The 16,247-nt window shown below is 35.3% G+C and overlaps 2 protein-coding genes across 2 annotated transcripts; both read left to right on the top strand.

Moving 5' to 3' along the window:
* Positions 1-1,070: 1,070 nt before the first annotated feature.
* GCK72_012843 (uncharacterized protein) lies at positions 1,071-1,985 on the top strand (the record flags this gene model as incomplete). Its single annotated transcript, XM_053729444.1, has 5 exons — positions 1,071-1,121; positions 1,178-1,297; positions 1,348-1,449; positions 1,507-1,676; positions 1,844-1,985. 5 exons carry the CDS (start codon positions 1,071-1,073, stop codon positions 1,983-1,985), a joined length of 585 nt encoding a protein of 194 aa, XP_053584216.1.
* A 2,082-nt stretch (positions 1,986-4,067) lies between these two features.
* GCK72_012842 (uncharacterized protein) lies at positions 4,068-6,504 on the top strand (the record flags this gene model as incomplete). The annotated part of the gene is made up of 8 exons (XM_053729443.1): positions 4,068-4,221; positions 4,409-4,634; positions 5,408-5,547; positions 5,597-5,652; positions 5,850-5,961; positions 6,005-6,103; positions 6,149-6,261; positions 6,451-6,504. 8 exons carry the CDS (start codon positions 4,068-4,070, stop codon positions 6,502-6,504), a joined length of 954 nt encoding a protein of 317 aa, XP_053584215.1.
* Positions 6,505-16,247: the final 9,743 nt, after the last annotated feature.

Raw genomic sequence — 16,247 nt, 5'->3', positions numbered from 1 at the left:
TTTTTCGAAGTAGTTTTGAAAATGGAATGTGTTTGTTCTGTAGGTGATAGTTATCTTTATTTTTTTAAATTTTTTTTTTTCGTCTTAGGAAGTATTACTAGTCGTTCCAAAATGCTTACATTCATTCATATTGCTGACGTCTACTGGTGGCCTCCAGAGGAATAAAAACGAAACCATTCCTCAGAACTACTCAAGTTTTCTCTGTTGTTCACTTTTTATTATAGTTTAGCCAATAATGGAAACCAAAATCTCGATTTGATCTCAAAAAATGAATTGGAACAGTTGTATAACGTTGTTCAAAACAGTAAAGATACAGAAAATACGTCCAGTTTCAAAGTAGTCATGAATCCCCCATTCTCAGTCAAAATATATTCGACAGACTGTGTACCTGCTGATAATTTTGTCTATTTATAAAGAGAGCAGACGCAATGTTACAAAATTAATTATCCGAGACAGCTGGAAGAGCGGGTGGTCTGTTTTGAGAAGAGGTTCAGCCCGTAATAAAAAACTCGTATAAAATATGGCAATACATAACAAAAACAGTTTCCCAGACAACTAGTCCCCTAAGACTTCCCACACACAAATGTTTTCAGTTTTTACTTCATTTCATCCTCATTACCTACTATACAATGAACATCAGCTGGGCACACTTCTATATTCCAAAAGTTTTCGCAGGTCTTGCATTCCTGGTTAACCCAATGTTTGTCTATTTGATTTTCACTGAAAAATCGAATAACTTTGGGAATTATCGATTTTTATTACTTTATTTTGCGGTGTTCAATTTGATCTACTCAATGTTCACTATTCTGGTTCCGATTGTAAAGCACTCCACCAAATCTCTGAGCTCGTTTTCTTCAATTGTTGGTTTTCAGGACACCCATTCCTACCGTTACTGCTTCTTCCTCTTCCTGAGTGATGGCTGGTTTCTAGAACCTTCTGGAATCGGACTCCACTTACTCTCCGCCAGATGCTCTCTTGTATCTGGTAGCTATGCAGTGCTTTTATCCCATTTTATTTATAGATATCTAGCGATTCGGAATAGTTTTATAACTACCAGATTTAAGCTGTATATGGCAGGAACAGTGATTCTTTTTCTTGTATATTTCGGAACGTGGAATGTGGTAAGTTTTCTTGTCAGCAAATGCGCTCCAATCGAATGTCATAAGCCTACATTCAGATCGTCCAAACCCTTGCATGGACTTCTGGTGAAGTAAAGGATTACATTCAAAACGAATTCTTCAAGATTTATGGCATAGAATCGCCTGACGTGGTGAACATTTTCTCATTGTTATATGATGTGAGTTCACCTGTAAAGCAACTGCACAGTCCAACAGAGCGCACTTGCAGGAAGGCTCTTCAGAAGTTATCCTCCGCTCCTGGGTGGCTCTTATCAGCTTATCCATTATTTCCGTGTCAACTATTCTATCATATTTCATTCTCGGCTACCTGGTAATCCTAGAGTAAAATTCTAAAAACTTCCAGCCAAATTTTTGTTTATTATTACAGACCATCAAAAAACTAAACGAACACGCAATTCAAGTCAGCCAAAAAACCGCGAAGCTCCAAAAAGATCTCCTGAAAGCACTTTCCGTTCAAACTATTATCCCAATATGTATCAGTTTCTTCCCATGTGTCATTTGTTGGTACAGCCCCATTTTCAATATTCATTTTGGGAGGTAATGCCGTGAAAATTCGCCAACGTAAAAACGCTTGGCATTCAACCAATTCTTTTTTGGCACCGTGCCAACCGTTTTGCAATTTAGCGCGTGTCCAAGATCATACGCCTCTTGCTGCAATCTCGCTCCAGCGAACTCCACATGTCTCCACACTCAAAATCTTCCAGATTCCTCAACTGCCTCGAAGTCATCGCCCTCTCCACATTCCCATTCTGTGATCCCGTTGCCATCGTTCTCTGCCTACCCGCACTTCGAAAACGAGTATTTTCTGGAAAATCGAGTAGCATATCAATGCCAGGATTGAATTAAGTGCATAAATAGCGAGTTTTGTTGTAGTATATTTAAAATAGAAAATAATGATGAGCTCGGTCAGATGTGTATGAATCTCTATCTTTGAAAAATTATTTTTTTGAACCCGTTCTGAAATGTGTTCAATTATCAACCAGAACAATAATTATGTAGAAAGAAGATAAAGGGAAATGGAATTAGCATTGTGCCAATTCACAACTAGCCAATCTTTATCCAAAAATGATTGCAAATTACAATTCCTAGATTCATATCGAAACTTATTTTTCCTCTTTCTATCGCTATCTTTTGCAGGCCATGAGAACCCATATTAAAAACAACAAAGTGTCTTGCGGCGGATCATTGTTTTAAAAATTACCACTTTACAATTCTCCAGTTTCGCAGTATATCTATAAAGTATATCTCTATAAAAAATCTCAATTCAGACAGACTTTTTCACTGTTTTCGATGCATTATTTATCTGACTGACAGAATGAAGTGAAATCTAGGATATCTTGACAATTTTCATAAGTTTTAGAAACAGTTTTTGAAATTTTGATTAATCGAAAAACTCCAACTTTTGGAAAAGATTTGCTTAACTTCTTAAATGATTTCCGTGGTCCTCTCTTCTATCGGGCTTGCGGCGTAGACTGCGAAAGTATCATAAACTTACCGATGAAACAAGGCGATGGAAAATGTAAATGCTACAACTGAAACAGTGAGTTTTGACTGAAAAAATCCATCCGACAGGTGATGAATAAAACAGAGACCATGGTTGGAAGAGCAGTACTTGCAGTTTCAAGATATTTATAACTTCTGGAGTATTTTTTCCTTTAATGGACGGTAGATTGACCACTGATTACGAGTTTTAGTTAATAAAATGATAAGTGTTTACTTACTTCAAACTGTTTATGACTTCCGATTTTGAGATAATATTTTTTTACCGTTTCGAAATGTTCATATTTATCAAACTTGTTCCTATAAAAACAGTTTTATTTGACAGTGCTAAATAGCAAAATATAGTATAGATCAGAGTTGCATGGAATTCCGACTTCCGAGTTTCGACTTCCAGATAAGAAACTTTCATTTCCATGCACCTCTGGTATAGCAGCCTCGACACAGAAGTCTTGCAACTCTACAGCTTTGAAAATTTTAGATGTGTAGAACAACTTCCAATCCGATTTTGTATTTTCCGTTCATTTGAAACTTTAAAGCTAGAGAATAATTCTTGAAGATACAATTGAAAACAAAGGAAATGGATGTCAGTTACAAACGATCAATACATAAATAAAACAGTTTCAAAACGGAGTTTTGTCTAACTCACCAAAGCGTAGGCTATTCGAATGCTAATTCGACCTGTTTTTATTAAATATAATCAGTTTCATACTGTTTCATCATTTTTTAAAAGTCAAAAGACACACAGTTGTTTATTCATATCTTCCCTATTTTTCCGAAAAAAATCTGCAAATCTTCTTATTTTATTATTTTTACTGACCGATAAAATATTCATTTTTCCGTTATGAGCTCTCTAGAAATGTTGAGCATGATAATAGAGGAATAATGCAATAGGTCTAACTATAAACCGAATTCTTGCAGATCGACAATTTCATTTGTACCGAGATCTGAAAATTTGAGAATGTTGCAGTTTCAGAACACTCAATTTGATGTTTTTGTGTCTTGGTTAATCAATTTTTGTCGATTGACTACAATTCAAAGAATCTTATAAGGCTATTCGCGTCCGGAATAACAATTTTTGGACGTGAATGGCACTATTGCTTTGAGATCGTAAATACGCTTTGAAAATGTTTCACAGTTTTTTTTGAGTATTTCGATCTGAATAAAAATTGTGTCAATGTAAAACATTATTACTGTTCTTCCAGTATTTGAATTTTTTTCAGATTTCTTGTTTCATTAATACAACCGCTATATTTATTACATAATGAAATTTCACCACCCCCCCTTTTTCCCTCCCCACATAAAAATTCACAGCGACCAACACCACTTTAATCCCATCGTTTTTCGAGATTATCTTCCCTCTCTGTTCATCTCTTCCGTTACATCCGTCCAACTATCGTTTTTTGTCACTTTTCTCTCTCGATTCAATTCATGACCTTTTTATTGTGCATTCTATTGATTTTCGGAGTGATAAATGGAGGAGCAGACGCATCTGTAATTTGTTACGAATGTCATGCGAACTCGACGGAACAAGGCAAATATTGCTCGATTGATAAGTTGTGTGAAGGCACTTCCTGCTATTTTCGTGAGTGGAGTTTTATAGAAAATGCTTGGGAAATTCCAAATAGAGATTGATTAGTTTTTCTGTTCTCATTAGACCTTTTATTAACAAAATGAAACATTTCTTATTAATCCGATACTGTTTCAAAATAGTAGCTGATGCTACCTTGGTTGAATTCAGTTTCAATGCAACAATCATCTCCGTGTTCCAGAACTAAACAAAGACAACAGTTGGTCTGCCGGATGCTCCACCATCCAATCTGCTAATACCAATGTGACATGCTCTTCATCATCCTCCTCTAGCTCTACAGTATCATCAAGTTGTTCTTGTAACTCTGATTTCTGTAATTCATTGGCAAGATCAAAAGATGCATTGGTGACAAGAAGTGGTGGAAGGGGTAATGGATGGTGGGGTGGTGGAAGAGGCATCGAGGAGAAGTGAGTTTTTGGATGAGATGGAGGAGATGGTGCTGTCATAAATATTGAAAAATATGCTATTTATCCTAGACAACGAATATTATTTCAAAAAAAAAGAGAGGAGTAGATCAAAATATATTGAAACAGATAATTTTTCCCTGCAGTTTTCCAAAGCTCAGAGAGGTTATGACTTGCGTCGTATTCTGAAAATATCCGGTTTCCAAAAGAGTATTAATGTTAGTGAAGCAATTTTTCGCAATTCTCATAAAACCTATACTAGAATATAACTGTCGCACACGATATAGTTGGTTTTTTTTCAGTATGCTGATATTTCTTCCATTATTTTCGATAGTTGTTTTGCGTTTTTCTATCAATATTTGTCGTATTCTATAGAATTTATTAATGAATACAACAAAAATTATCGAAAACATCGAAAGAACCAAGCCGGCCGAAGTCGAACTTCTAGGACACCAAATTTCTTCGACCATTTCACTGACCAAACTTTTCGGCGCTCGTTTCCAGCGGGTTGAGCACCGATTTAAAACATTCTTAAAGTATGAAAATGAATTCGCCGAAAAGCATACATTACGATATGAAAATATCATAACTGACCATAATACGCTTTAAAAAAATCGACGGCTGAGTTACTCTAGTGCATAGTAACAGAAATAATATCAAGGTGTAACAGTAATGTTTTTTCTGTTCAAAATCTTTCAGAATTTATCTGTTTCGCGTAACTTTTTATGATACACTCTGTGCCAATGCTAATTATTCCTCGCATTTTAATATCCTAGATCCTCCAATATCACACTAACCCTTCCGGATCGTAACTTCGTCCACTGTGAGGAGTGTGGAAGTGTGACTGTCGGCAGTCAGACTATTCAAATTCCATGTGATCACAATCACACGTGTCAAGGCAATTATTGTGTTTCAGGTAAGGGAATATTTGAATAATCGAAGATCGCAAGAAACAAAATTTTCAGTCCGTGGCCAATCACCGTTTTCGTATTGCGGAGGAGTCTGGGATGTGGAGAAGGCGGTAAGTTTAAGCAAATATGAGAAAATTTATCAGATAACATTTTATTGAAAATGCCATTCAAAGTGATGGAAATGTTCTAAAACCCAATTTTATTAAAGAAAATCATTACTCAGTAGAAAAGAGTTGATAACGTATTCAAAACTACACCACCAATTAACAAAAGTTCTAGAAACAGTAAATTATCTTTATCATTTCAGCCCGGTTGCTACTTCGACGAGAATGCCCTTGAGTCCTGTCTTTGCTCCATGAATATGTGTAATGCACTTCTCGAACCAGCTCCAATATGGACAACAACTGCATTGTCTGATCGTGAATCTCAAATTTCTTTACTTTGATTACTAATTCATTTCAGCAACCCTGGCTACCCTGGTACCAATTGCACTGGGTGAGGAGAATCCACCGACTCCAGCAATTGTTATTCCAGAGCCGACAACTGTCAAGCCTACCACTAGTAAGATTCAATAGCGATGAGCTCAATAAACAAAAAAATTTTCAGAGAGAAAGTGTAAAAACGCGAAGTTGTCACCAAATGACCAAGCAGTGTTTATGGGGGAGAAATTGAAGAATGTGATTATGGGAGGATTCGGATCGGATGATGGAGCTGTTCAGGTTTGTCTTATTTTTTGAAAATTGAGTACGGACAATGAATACAATAGTCCTCAACAAGACATCAGACTTGATATCATATTTAGAAAACGGAAAATATTTTTAATGCGATGTTCTGTTTCTAGAATGCCACATTAATATTAAATTATTCTGCATAACAATAAGTAGTCTAGAATCAATATTGAATTCCAGAACTTCGAGGACGACATCAATGCCCATATCTGTAACTACTCGGAGGATGAATGAGTGAATCTGAATGTACCTGTTCCCCATTGTAAGCTATCAATAAATTATCAGAGCAAACATTACTTTACTTTCTGTTTCAATAAACTATTGAGTTGTCTAGAAACTTACATACAAGATTATTTTTTTTCAGAAATAGTACTATGTTTCACTTATATTTAATTCGAGAAATAAGAAAAGTGTTCTGTCGCCTTGCAGTGTGTATTAACTTTTCTTAATCACGATCTCAAAACAAACAACGTAACGACAAACAATCTCAACTCGGAATTTAGTTCAGATTGAGAAACGGTGTTAAAGGGGGACACCGGTATTCCAAAAATTGAGATTTTTTGATATGTATCGACTCAGAATTTTGCGGAAAAGAGAAAAGTCTCTTGGAGCCAGGTCCGAATGTTAGTCTAAAACGAGTTATGAGGCCTTAAAGTGTCAAAAAAAGGTCTCTCGCATGGAATTGTTCATTATATTTAAACATTTTTTCACGTGCACGGCGAAAGAATTTTACGTTGAAATATAATGAAAAGTTCTATGAGAAAGGCCCTTTTCGGACACTTTGAAGCCTCATAACTCGTTTTAGACTAATTTTCGGACCTGGCTCCTAGAGACTTTTCTCTTTTCTACAAAATTCTGAGTCGATTCATATCAAAAAATCTCGATTTTTGAAATATCGCAGTCCCCTATGATCGCCTATTGATAGAAACTACATCTTAATTGGGTTTCAGAAACAGAGAAAATAGAAGACAAATTTAACGTTGAGTACACTATTAAACTATTTTTAATCTTGACCAAAAATGAATGAACATTTATTGTTTCAACATTCTGATATTGCTCAAAAGGGAAACTATTCGATAATGCAAGGTGTAGAGTAAATGCAGTTTATTTCAGAATATGTAACATTAAAATGGAGTTCTGATGTCTATGAAACATTCAAAAATTGATTACATCGTTGATTTTATTGAAAAAGCAAGAAATGCTTCATCAGTTTAACACAATACAAGAATTACAAACAAACAAAAATACTCACAGGGGTGCAAAACGCAAGGTCACGTAAACGCGCTCCGTCTCACAGCGGTTGGCACGGTGCCAAAAAAGGATTTGGCTAAGTGCCAAGTTCAAGTTTAGCGTGTGTTTGTCGTATTTTTCAGTGAAAAACGCGACGCACACGCATCGCGACCAGGGCTGTGCGAAAAAAAGTTTCCGAAAAATTTTCGAAAAACTTTTTTTTCGAAATCTTGGTACCGAAAAAACCGAAAAACTCCAAAATTTTTCGAACGGTTTTTTCGAAAATTATCCGAAAATTTTTCGTCCGAAAAACTTTTTCGCACAGCCCTGATCGCGACTCGGCCGGTAAATTCACAGCTTTTCGTTGCGGACCTTACGCCTCGCACCTCTGTGAATATTTAAACGGATCTGACAACAAAATGTAAAAATTGTGAAACACGAATCAACGTCATCCGAATATTTCTTTCCGGGAAAATTCAGAAGATCCGAGAGTGCATTCAAATTTTAAAACCCAATATAACTGTAATCCCTTGACTATTTTAACCGAAACAAACAACATTTGATTAGAATTTTTAAAAATGCGAGAAGATAAACACATTAAAAACAATAAAAGATTATATTGATGATCTGGATTCACTGAAAAAAAAAAACGAAAAAAAACATCTTGATATTTTCCTTCTCTTGGCTCTTTTTTCTCCTGACCCGAATTTTGCTCAGTATTGAGACATACGAAGTCGAAGATTCGTTGACATGCTGAAACAGTAGAAGCAATTCCCACGAGGTTTTATCACAGAAACAAAGTATGACTTGATGTAATTAAAAAGATTGCAAAACACAGCCGTTCTGAACTTATGTTGTGAAATTTTTCAAAACTATTCTAGCATTTCGAAAAAACGACGCTAATAATAAAGCTTCACTGAAAGTCTATTTCTCACTTATTATCAGAAAACTAGACCAACCGCACAATAAGATTAAAGAAGACAATAAGATTAAAGAAGAAGAATAAAAAGAAAAAGGAACTGAAAAAAATAAAAGTTCCCAAAATTCTCAACAAATTATTTCTTATTTTTAAATTTTGTGTTGTGAGGTATTTTAATATAAATTTAGGATTTTGCACAAAAAAAGCTTATAATGAAAATCGTTCTGAAAATCTACAACTCACTTATCATCAGGCCGACTGACACAGGTAGCCCATTGAAGTTGAAGAAGGATAAGAAGAATAAAAAGACAATGAAACTGAAAAGTTTTAAATTTTAAATTTTCACAATTTCACTTCATAATGGAATCTTTATAATAGTTCTGATCTAGGCAGATTCGCTTCGGGTCAAACCTATAACTACGATCTGTTTTTTTTTTTAAACATTTATAAATATTTTCACAGTTTCAGGCGAAAAAAGAAAGCTCAAATGTATTCAAAAGTTATTACTCGTTCTTTTAGAGCAGCTCAGAACAGCTGGCCAAAAATTACTGTTAAACTCACTAGTAGGAGCCATAATTCAAAAATAATTATTACTTTAAATATTTTAACAATTGAAGAATTGAGACACTTTCGTGCTTTGCAGGTAGGTAATAGATTGTCTACAGAAGGTTTTCTTCCTGATACATCACGTATCGAGTCTGTCGGAAAAGTCGAATATAAATTTTTAATAAAATAATGGAAACAGTGCGTTTAGCAGAAGGTATCCTTTATCAAAAGCATGTGAAACAATTAATTTTTATTTTCATAAAAAATCTGTTTTTTCAAGGGAAAATGGAAAGTTTTGATAGATTTAAAAATTTTTCCAAACTTTCGATTTTTATAGATTACAAAGATCAAATCAATTCGATTTATTCCTTTGTAGGCTGTTAGTTAGTTGAATCGCATTGAGTCCAATATCTAGTCAACTACAAAAATGAAGCTTGACTTTTGATCTACGCATTATTCTGAAATTGAAAACATCTCACGATCGGAGAATATTTGACTAGAGATAGAAGAACAAGTTCACAATCATTTTTAGAGAAATTTCAGTTTCGCCTTTACCAGAAATGTAAATATAACTTTTTGTTTGAATACACTCATTTCCACATTAAAACCCAGTAAAAACCATTCCAAATTCCCCGCATTCTTTTCCATTTCCTCCCCCCGTCGCTTCCAATATTCATCATTATCCTCATCATTGTTTCCATCTCCATCTTCATCATGTTCAACATAATGCCCAATATAAATTATATCAATAAACCAGAAGAAGCATCATTGTTCTTCTCCAGCTTCTTCAGATATATCTTCTTCTGGGTCTTCTATATATCCAATTCAGGCAAAGGAATTCTTATCCATTTTCGAAAAGAAGAAGAAGAAGAAGAATTGGCAATTCAAAGTGATATGAATGAAGAGATGACATCCTCCCCTTTCCAATTCCATTTCAACACACACAATCAACCGGTTTCGGGGTAAACCTGGATTCCTTCCTGCGTCTCTCCTCTAATAAATTATGCGCGCCCCCCAAGTTTTAACGGCGGCACATGTCGCGTCTAATCATTTGGACAAATGCCAACTGATACTGTAGTGGAGAGAGAAAGGAAGATGGAAGAAAGGCACGCCCTTTGACTAGCTTCCATCTTTTAGTTTTTCCAATGGGATTGGAATGCCACGTGGCACTTTTCTGTTTCAGATAGTTTTGTTAGGTAGAGTTGTGGAGTAAGTGTGATATCTTATTGAATACGAAAGCGCTCTAGACCTGCCCAGTGTTCAGCAATTCTCTTTTATCAATACACTTCAGCTTGCTAATTACCATAATTAATTGCTTATGTCTGAAACATTTTTTTTTCTGCTCCCATTAAGTTCACGGAGTCCCATTATACATTCTGCTAGTATTCGTAAGTTCAAGTTATTCTTTTTAGTCTGGTGCATACAATTTACTATGTTTTGGCTAACAGTTTTGAAAAACTATACCAATGTTCAGTGAAAGTTTCCTATCTAAGCTGGAACACGTCCATAATCTGCTGATACATAAGTCCAGTGAGTGACTAATTCGGCAAATATATTTTATGAATAATGGTTTCACATAACTTCTTTAATATGACAACTGTGAAACAGTTCACAAATTCCTAGTTTTTGAAAAAAATGGGATCTGCAAGGTCAATCATCAGAATAATTGCTTTTATGTTTAGTCGCTACGCTATACATAATATAAATTAATTCAATCCTGACAATTGAAAACTTTTTGAAACAGTAAAACTTAACAAAAACTTCCACAAAACATTTGTGACCAATTACAGGAAAACCGATAAAGAAGTAGCCAGCTCTAGGTCCCTTGAAATTTCACGTCTTGTTTCAGCATTGAAGAATCTCGAATTACTTTATCGTACTTGGAGTTCGCAGTACTTAAGAGATCTTATGCTATGGAATGTCATATCGAATCCCTGTTTCTCATTGAGAACTTGGAGTTATTCATTTAACTTGGTTGACTTGAAAATTAGATTTTCCTTAAATTTCAGAAAACATACATATTTTCGTTAAGTTTTTCAAAAAAGTTCCGCTATCCTCTAGGATTTTATTTGGTCCATCCTCTCAATAAAGCTCCTTTCGAAAATTATGGTATATAGATTTATTGTGGCCCTATCAACTATTTCGGTTACATCTGACGATCAAAAACTTTGTGAAACAGAACAAATCTAATTGACACATTATTTCTATGGCCTAACCATTTTGTCGTCAGCAGTCTTCTTTAATTGATTTGATTTCCGAGTTCTGCTCAATAACGAAGAATTTCTTAGTCCTTGTTCTTACGTTAACTGGAAATGAAATGAGCTCATTGAATTAAGGCATGTCATGCAATAGAAAAGTCCATATCGAAACTGTAATTATTAATCTTTCCTGTTTCTCAGTGGACACTTAGTTAGATTGATTCGTCCAATTTGGTGCAGTAGAGTCTTGGCATTCGGCACTTTGTCATCTTTTTGATTGATAACCGCAATCCCTCGAATTCCAGAAAACTTAATTTTTTTAAATTTTCGCTATCCCCTTAAGTTTTTGCATGGTCGCTCCTTTTGAAGGGAGCTCGTTTTGAAAAAAAAGTTGTATAGAACCATCGACTACTTTGGAGACATCAGATTGTCGAAAACTCTGTGAAACAGAAATGATCTATTTGACATATGATTTCGATGGACCTAACCACCTCGTCGTCAGTAATCTTTGGGTGTAGCAAGAGTGATTCCTATTTCGAGTTCTGTTCAATAACGAAGAATTTCTTTGAATCAGCTGATTACATTAAGACATGGCATGCCATTGAAAAGTCCATATCGAAACTGTAATTTTTACTTTTTCCATGTTTCTCGTTGGATCGATTCATTCAATTCTCGAGCCCCTCATTTCAATAGAGTTCCTTTTGAAAATTATGGTGTAAAGATTTTATGGTGATCCAAATCAACTATCTCGGTTACATCTGATAGTCAAAAACTCTGTGAGACGGAAAAATTTATTAGAAAAGTTATAACCTAACCGTCGTCAGAAGTCTTTGCTTCTAGCAAACGTGACTCCAATTTCGAGTTCTGTTAGAGCGCGGAAGAATTTTTTAATCCTTGTGCTCACATTAACTGGGAATGACCCTATTGAATTAAGGCTTGTCTCGCAATAAAAAAGTCCAAATCGAAACTGTAAACATTGCTTTCTCTCAGTGGCAATATCAGTCACATCTGATGGTCAAAAACTCTGTGAAACAGAAAAAAATCTATTACACGTAATTTTAATTGTTCGAAAGAAAAGAAACACAGTTATCCTGCCGTAAGTTTGGTGCAGCAAAAGTGATTTCAATTTGAGTTCTGTTAAAGCGCGGAAGAATTTTTTGGTACATGTATTATAGAGTAATCGCAAAACTAAACGATGAAGTATGAAACAATAGAAAAGTTCAAACTGAAACTGTATATTTATAATCTGTTAGCAGTATCTTACTGTATGTTTGACTTGGATAGTTTGGTTTGCCTCCGTTGGATATTGAGTAACTCGTTCGATTTTTCAATGTAATTAAAGAATTGGATTTGGAAGAACACATAATTATTTCTCGAAACTGTGAAAAAATTTTCAAATACGGTGAGCAGCAGTCTAGTAAGGAACACACGAACCTAGAATCCGGAGATTCTGAATCAGAAATTTGAAAAAAAGAACTTTCAGCAACAAACTAGTTGTTTTGTAGTGTTTGCAACTATTTTGTAGGCAAGTACTGTAAAACTTAACTAACACTTTTGAGTTTCATGACGCTGGAATATGGGGAGCTTGAAACGGAAATAATCCCGAAATTTTATTTTGAAACAGGTAAGCGACATTCAACCATCTCAAAGTCTGGAATTATTACATTTAAATTTTCCGAAACTGTAATTGTAATGACTAAAGAACCCAGTTTGCCCCCCACTTCCCCCCAGCTTAACCTATGTTAGTCTAGACCAAAAAGTTTCCGATTCGTTAAAAAGTGACCATCCCTCCTTACACAAACTCTCTCCCTCCCCCGAATCCGAATCCCTCTCTCCGTCTGCGTCTCTCCCTCTCTCGCTCCTCTCTTTCCCCCCGGCGCCCTGTGTGGACAAACAGTACTCTCTGCATCCCATAGGTGGATAAAGTCTCCATCTGAGTCTCCTCTCCCCTCAACCCTATTTTCTCAATGATCCGCCTGTCTGCGTATGAGAACGGTCCCCCTTCCTTCCTTTCCAACGGGCGGCCCCCCCTTCGGCGCTCTTTTCTGCTGCCTCTCCTCGAATCATCATCATATACACACTGTTGTGTGTGTGTGTGTGTGTGACTGCTGCTGACCACTTTGCGACCCCCATACACACAATACCTTCAGAGAGAATAAGAGATTTCCTTTTCTTCTTATACTGTCTCTCTCTTGTTTCACAACTGTTCTCTCGGTTTCCCTCATTTCGTTCGTTCGTATGTTCCGTTTTCTTTTCACAGTTTCTCTTTTTTCTTGATTTCTTGTTTTGATTTTTTGATCTAATAATTTGGACTTGAGATGCTTAAACTTACTATTAATTTCCTGTTTTATGATTTCTAGAACTTATCTAATATTGAGAAACAACTTGTTTCCTTTTTGGTTCAAATCGACTTTTTTTACTTGGATCTACTCAATAAGGAAATTTCATCCCTGTATTAAAAAAATAACTGTTACAAAATAGTTTTGATTGTTCAATTTATGCGCTTCTTCCAATTTTCGGTTATTGTGGTTGTAAACGTTTCTACGATCCACCTCCGCATGAGTACTGTAAAATCTCGTAACCTCAGAGTTGCCAAGACCCGGGAAATTGGCGCGAAAGTTTAATATTCAAATTTTTTAATGTGACCATTTTTGATGAAAAATTGAAAAAATTTCAAAAAAAATTTGGGAAAAAAGGATCATTTTTTTTGGGACTTCAACCTTGCCGGGCCGCCCGGGCCTTGACAACTATGCGTAATCTAAGGTATTTTCCGTTCTAGGTATAGGAAAATATCCCCCCCTAAAAGAGATTTTTGCTGTTGCAAACTTTTCATAACTCATCGAATCTGCATGTCAACTTGTTTCATTCAGTAAATTTTTTAAGAGAAAGATTTTATTGAAGCCAACTGATTGTTATTTCGTTTTCAAGTTTTTTTTCCCAATAATTTGGTTTTTCTAATTATCGTAAAAGTCGTAACAAATTGATATAAATCGCTCAAACTTTTTATCTGACACCATTGAAACCGATAACAATCAAAACTTTTGTGTTTCAGCGGGATCATGAATTTCTCTCGTTAAGCATTTTTTCTGCTGGGAGAAATGGTTTTCTTAGCTTCGCGATAGCTGCCTACCGTAAAAACTATCATTATTATAACCGGACCAGTAATGGAACGGAACCTGTATTATAACGATACCTTCTACTTGCTCAAAATTCACCACTAGTATTCTCCAGGACATTTTCCATGGTTTTGATTAAAACCCGCATACTCTAAAAGACAATTGAAAAGTATTACGGCATGCCGTTATAATACAGTTTTTACGGTAAATTTCTTGCTACACAAGAAATCTATCTAAGCGTGTCCCCTAGTTTTCCTACCATTGCAAGTATACAATTATTCAATTTCAGTTAGGTCAATTGTAGTTTTTAATTAACGTAATAATTACTCATCGATTCTATTCACTCCCCTTTTTTTCTTCTCTCAAATTTTATCCCGTTTCTTAACATTTTTATATTTTTACTACTGATTTTGTAAAATCAATCCTACAACTTCTGTTGCTTGTCACCTCCCTCATTTCAGTAAGAATGTTCCACTCCCCCGAGTAATATTTTCATGTTGTTGTCTGCTATGTAGGTAGTCTTGATTTTACGAGTTTAGTGATAAGAATGAAATGTTGAGTGGGTGTCTGTTTGATATTTGATAGTGATGGGTAGGTTGGCGATAGGTTTGATTTATTTTTTACGTTTTTTGTTGCGTTATACAACTTTGTAAATATTCGGTTTCACCAGTTTTTGAAGTTTTGTAAAAGTAGGCTTGTTTTGATGATTGCTGTAGAACCTTGTTGTTTTTTCACATCTCAAAACCTTTTCAGTGTTGCAGATGAAATTTTTCTAGGATTTTTCATCTGTTTCAATGATTATTTATGTCTGATTGTATAAGGGAATGGTAGTCCATTGACCCTTGTACTACATTCTATAAGTAAGTTATTCGGAATTGGTTGGGGTACTATTTTTGTCTTATGCTTGTATTATTGTTCCTACACATATATTGTGAAATCAAATTTTTCTGTGCAAGGAACACTCTTTTTGCGGCAGTGTTCAAAAACTGCACGAAGTGCTGAAATAGTAGGCGTGGCCACCGCGCGGGGCGTGGCGAGCGTTTCTTTCACAGAAAGATTCGAACTTTTAAAAAAACCGTAATAATTCCTGTTTAGTAATTGTGATTTTATCCATAACTTGAAACGTTTTCTTACTGTTTCTGAAAGTGAAATTGTGACTGAGCGCTTTTCATATTGCACTAATCCTTTCATTTGCTCAGAATGGACGTAATCGAATAATTTTAGGAGCCTCACAGTTATTAAGCAATTTCTCTAAAAATTTGATTATTGCTATGACATTTCTGAATTCAATCTTACCATTCATCACAGTTTCATATTTACGTGATAACCTTGTTGATATCACGGAATTCGCTGGGTGCCACATTGGAGTTATTAGGCTCGTACGGATTCTATATTATTCTCGTATGTATGTCAGTTTCCCTCACTGTTCCAAATATTACATTTATTTATGAATTAATGCTAATTAACAGTTACCAATAGCGAGATCGTGCAGATTGCCTTCTATTTTTTGAAATCAAAACTGATAGCTACAGTGATAACTGTTTTATAACCACACCCCGTCTCCGCTCTGAACATCTGGGCATCAGTTTTTGAATATTTTTTGGTAGTGTATTTTCGTTGTGCCTGAAGACCCAATCATCAAAAACAAACGCCTATAGACACTTTTCAGTAAACTTTCATGAGCTTTAGAAATCCTGAATTTGTGTTGGGAGAAAGGTGGAAACTATAGTAGGAATACCGATACACCATATGTAATTTCAATTTGGTTTCTCATCTTCTTCAATTTGGTTTCTGATACATTTGCTTATTGAAATCTTAGAGAAACACCAAACTTTAGCAGAAAAGCATTTGACATCGTCGAGTTTTTTGGTTTGGTACCGGATTAGCTCTAGTAACTTGGCCCCACTGAACCTAGACCGTAGATTCCGGAAGAGCACGTAAAAAAATTGTCAATTCTTTATACACATT

Source organism: Caenorhabditis remanei, chromosome IV (assembly GCF_010183535.1).
Source record: "Caenorhabditis remanei strain PX506 chromosome IV, whole genome shotgun sequence".
Classification (NCBI taxonomy): domain Eukaryota; kingdom Metazoa; phylum Nematoda; class Chromadorea; order Rhabditida; family Rhabditidae; genus Caenorhabditis; species Caenorhabditis remanei.
This window is presented reverse-complemented; position numbering and strand designations above follow the sequence as displayed.